The sequence below is a fragment of the Echinops telfairi genome, unplaced genomic scaffold, assembly GCF_000313985.2.
Source record: "Echinops telfairi isolate 266 unplaced genomic scaffold, ASM31398v2 ScPeMD7_21;HRSCAF=78, whole genome shotgun sequence".
Lineage (NCBI taxonomy): Eukaryota > Metazoa > Chordata > Mammalia > Afrosoricida > Tenrecidae > Echinops > Echinops telfairi.
Window position 1 is genome coordinate 7,363,947 of NW_022103918.1, and position 4,456 is coordinate 7,368,402.

Consider the following 4,456-nt stretch of genomic DNA (forward strand, 5'->3'; position numbering starts at 1 on the left):
CCCGCTTTGTCTTCAGCAGTTGTGTCGGGAAGGTGAGCATCATAGAATGCCAATTTAATAGAACAAAGTATTCTTGCGTTGAGGGAGTACTTGAGTGGAGGCCCAATGTCCTCCTGCTACCTTAATACTAAACGTGCACTGAGGGGTTTACTCTTCCTCTGCACGGAGGGTGCGGAGGAGTGGGTAGGAGCTGGTGGTCACGTGAATCAGTATCAACTAGAAAATCATCAACAACTACAACCATTTGCTGCAGATCTTTTTGCCAATGTGACATTTGTACAGATTTTTTAGTATTTTTGTAGACATATTAATTGTTCTTTCACTTTTTGAACTTTCAATTGGAAAATCTTTTTGCATTCCAAGCTAACTTAAATATTTACTTTAACTTTATTTCAATTTGTACTGTTTTTATTTTTTTAAGTTGAGTAATTCAGAGATATCTAGAATATATATTAATGTATGAGATGTATTTTTTCCAGATTCAACTTCTTGTTTTCAGTTGTTGAGTGATTTGTCAAATATGCCCTGATTTTTGATAGTTTCTTTTCCATATTTTGTTGCTACATTATTTAGGGTTCTTTTCTTCAACATTTTATACTTTGTTTTGGTGGTTGTGTTAGTCTGGGTTGACTAGAGAAATAAATTCATAGAAGTTCATGTATGTCAGAGAGAGTTTTATATCAAAGAGTAGTTGTACTTAAGTACTTAAGTTGTACTTAAGTAGTTAAGAAAACATTCCAACCCAGTCCAGATCAAGTCCATAAGTCTGATATGAGCCCATATGTCTAATACCAATCTATAAAGTCCTCTTCACACTGACAAAGCACATGCAATGACGCTGAATGAGGAAAATCACAGGCCAGTAGGTGGGAACTCTTGTGGATCCAATGGCATTGTAAACACTTTAGCACTGGCAGGGGTCTCCATGTGGTTTCTCCAGCTACAAGGGCTCTGATTGCATCTGGTAGGTCCACGTGGCTTCCCCTATTCCCCTAATATGTCAAGGTGAAACTACAGTGGCACAGTACAATTAAAGTGCACTATAGCTAACTGAAATATTGGCATTTTAAATTTGCCAGCTGCTTCATGGGAGAGAGAAGTCTGATTCCATAAGGATTTATAGCATGGAAAAACTCACGGAACAGATTTATTCTGTCTTTACAAGGTCACAATAAGTCAGAATCAACTTGGTAACACTGGGTTTTTAACATGTCCAGCAGATTCTCATAAGATGATTCTTTCCAGAAAATTTTAAATTCTTATGTTTTCAATTTCCTGTAAATGCTAATAACGTTATGCAGCAATTGAGTGAAATCTGAAGCATTGTATGCCCACCAGTAAGAGTCAACCATACTCTCTATATGCCAAGCACATGTTCATAGATAATTCGGTATAGTTATGTAATCTATTTATTTGTTTTATTATGAACATTTTATTTTATAATGTCTACTAAGGAGTCACTCATGTATATATAAAACCTAATGATTTATATAATATGTTGGATAATAATATACTGTGAAAGTGTGCTAGCTTATTAATTAGAGTGCTTCAGTTGGTATTCATGTGCTTCACGTTCTGTTATTCATTTGGTATTACTGAGTAGTAAGTGTATCAATAGATGAATGAAATCTTATTTCTCTTATCTTAAATCTTATAGTTTCTTAAAATCCTCCTGATTTAAGTGTCTTTTTTCAATAAATAGACTTCAGGAACAGAGTTTTTATTTTTTTGCAAATATACATCTTTTTAGATTGGCGACATATTTCATATTAATTTCAATCATTAGAACTCATATTTTTGTGATTTTATCTCCATGTAATTTGAAAATTTTAAAATATTTTTGCCTTCTGGCTATTGCCAGGGCAGTAGATTAAATTGCACAAGAGGATTACTTTCATTGATTTGCCTTGTAAACTAGAGGCTTGGTTGTTATTGGTAGGGGCCATCAAGTCCACTACAATTTACAACTACCCTCTCTCTGTGTACAACAGAATGAAATATCACCCAGTTCTGCACTATCCTCACAACCGTTCCTGTGTTTGAGGCCATTGTTGCAGCCGCTGTGTCAATATAAAGACTAGAGACTAGCATCTAATCCAACTCATTGCCATCCAGTCAGAATTAAGAGTGACCTTAAATAGGGCTTCCAAGACTGTACATCTTTATGGAAACAGGCAGCCTTATCTTTTTCCCATCGAGTGGCTGATGGGTTCAAACCACCAAGCTAGCAACTCAACATCTAACTCACAGCACCACTTGGGTTCCTTAAAGGGACCAAGATAATAGACAAATAAGCCTGTACACGTTTGCTTCTGTGTAGAATGTTCCTGAGAATGAACAATAAAACTGCCTATCAAATGCACTTATTACTTCAGGTAGTTAATTTGCTCATGGTGATTACTCAAGGCATTACTATTAAAACTACATTTCAAAAGCCTTATTATTCTTTAAAAGAAAGAATAAAATTATAGTTCTATGTTTAATTTACTGTGATTACTTTCTCTACAGCTCATGGGACATTCGGATTGGGATCATAAGCGAGGGCCAAGAGGATCTCAGGTAAGAATTTCATTCCTTGATTCCTTTTGTTTCTCAATGCTTAGATGGGCCTGGGCTTTTCTAAACCTTCAGAAATAATGAGAAGTAAAGAGAGGACCAGACAAAACAATTATGCTATTTGTTTGTATTTCGGTTAGCTGTAATTAAAGTCTGGATTTCAACCCCCAAAGGCAGATTTCAGTATATTCTTCCTAAGAGCTTTCTGTCATCCCAGATTGGTTGTGTTTATGTGAATGTCAATTTTATATTCATCTTGTCTCTGCAGAATACATTTTGATCAGCAACCCACACTCTTGATTTTATTCACTTCCTTTGGTAATTTCTCTACACATTCTCTTGTTTTCTCTGTCTTCCTGTTTTTGGTTAAATATTTTGAAATATAATCAGAGAAAACCCTGAACTAATTAGAGATTTTGTCTCTAAATTAACTGTCTGAGTCTTAGGGAAATAGAAAGATGAAAGGGTCCATTATTTTTGAAAAGAAACAAATTCTAAACCTTTCTATATTACCAGACTGTTTTCATTGTCTTCCTTGATGTCGGAGGCAAGGAGAAAAGCTTCCATGACGCATTTGTGCTTTTTAATGACCTAATTAGACCATGTGGATTTGTTTTGCTTCCAGAATTACTTTGCCTGACAGAATCAAGGCTGAGTTTTAAATGACGAAAATTACCTCTTCTCCTTGGATATTTTGAGACGAAATGTAAAAATAATTTGCCTCACAATAACCAATGTTTACCTGGCTGTGAAGAGGTCAAAGAAAAACTGGACGGTGGAACATGGTTCCCTCGGCAGCCCTCAGTGTGTATGCCACATGAAAGCCTATTGTGTAACGAGATAGTTTATTTCTGTGCTGCCAATCAGAGTTTAACATGAAGGATGCGCTCCTCCCCAGTGTTGCGCACAGCATCCCCTACCTGGGCTTCTATTGAGTTGGCACCTGGAGCAGGTTAATTTAGGTCCTTGAAAAACAAAAGTAAGTGAATGGATTTTTTTAGGTTAAAAAATGTAACAGCTAAGATGAATTTTTGTCCATTATCAATTGTATTGATAAATTGACATTTTACCCCATTGCCATAAAATCTATTCTGATTCATAGCTATCCTACAGAACAGAGCAGAAATGCCCTACAGTGTTTTCAGAAACAGACAGCTATGTCTTGGTTTGAGCCACCAACTGTTAGCTTAGCAGCCGAGCATGTAACCACTGTGCTGCCATATATACTAATCCGATTAAATTAGGATTATCCCAACAGAATTTATGGTCTACATTCTTAATTTCACTCCAAATTCTACATCTCCATTTTTGTCTGACAGCGATCCCTCTGCACACATTATAAACCAGAATTTGAATGGCTCTATGCAGCTAGGTAGGTGTCAAATGTAAGAGTAATGTCTGATAAATGCTTTGTGATGCTAATTCAATAAGAGGTACAGATGAACACACTTAAGGAACCACATAGTTCTGTGGTTTCTGTGTACTGCCATCAAAAATATTTTGATAGCTAAAACATGCCGAACAGCATTTCACATATGTCCCTTCAAAGTAAAGTAGTGCTGTATTTTTTTAAAGTTGGTTACACTATAGCTGGTTTAAGTCACCAAATATCATGTATCATCAGGCTTGCATTGGACACTCTGTCAATATAAACAGAAAAACAAATCTCCCCAAAATTCAACATTGCTTGTGATGACTGTAAGCAGAGCAGATATGAAAACTATTCTGAATATTGCATGTGGTTAGAAAGCTTCAGAATTCTACAAACACAAAAATAATGATTCCTCAACAAAACTGGATTATATTTGAGAGTCCAAAGTGTTTCTTAAACATAGAAATCAAAACATTCTTGCTTGAATTACTATTACATAAGCATCATAGTTTTCTTGGATCTTGTAAC

General features: G+C 35.7%; 1 protein-coding gene across 2 annotated transcripts in view; it reads left to right on the plus strand.

Annotated features, from left to right (window-relative positions):
- The window catches only part of PDE3A (phosphodiesterase 3A), a 330,465-nt gene that overhangs the window by 197,533 nt on the left and 128,476 nt on the right, over positions 1-4,456 (plus strand). For both annotated transcript variants that reach the window (XM_004713785.2, XM_045288485.1), the window contains exon 2: positions 2,509-2,559. In XM_004713785.2, the coding sequence (XP_004713842.1) occupies positions 2,509-2,559 (51 nt within the window). The remainder of the gene's footprint in view (positions 1-2,508; positions 2,560-4,456) is intronic.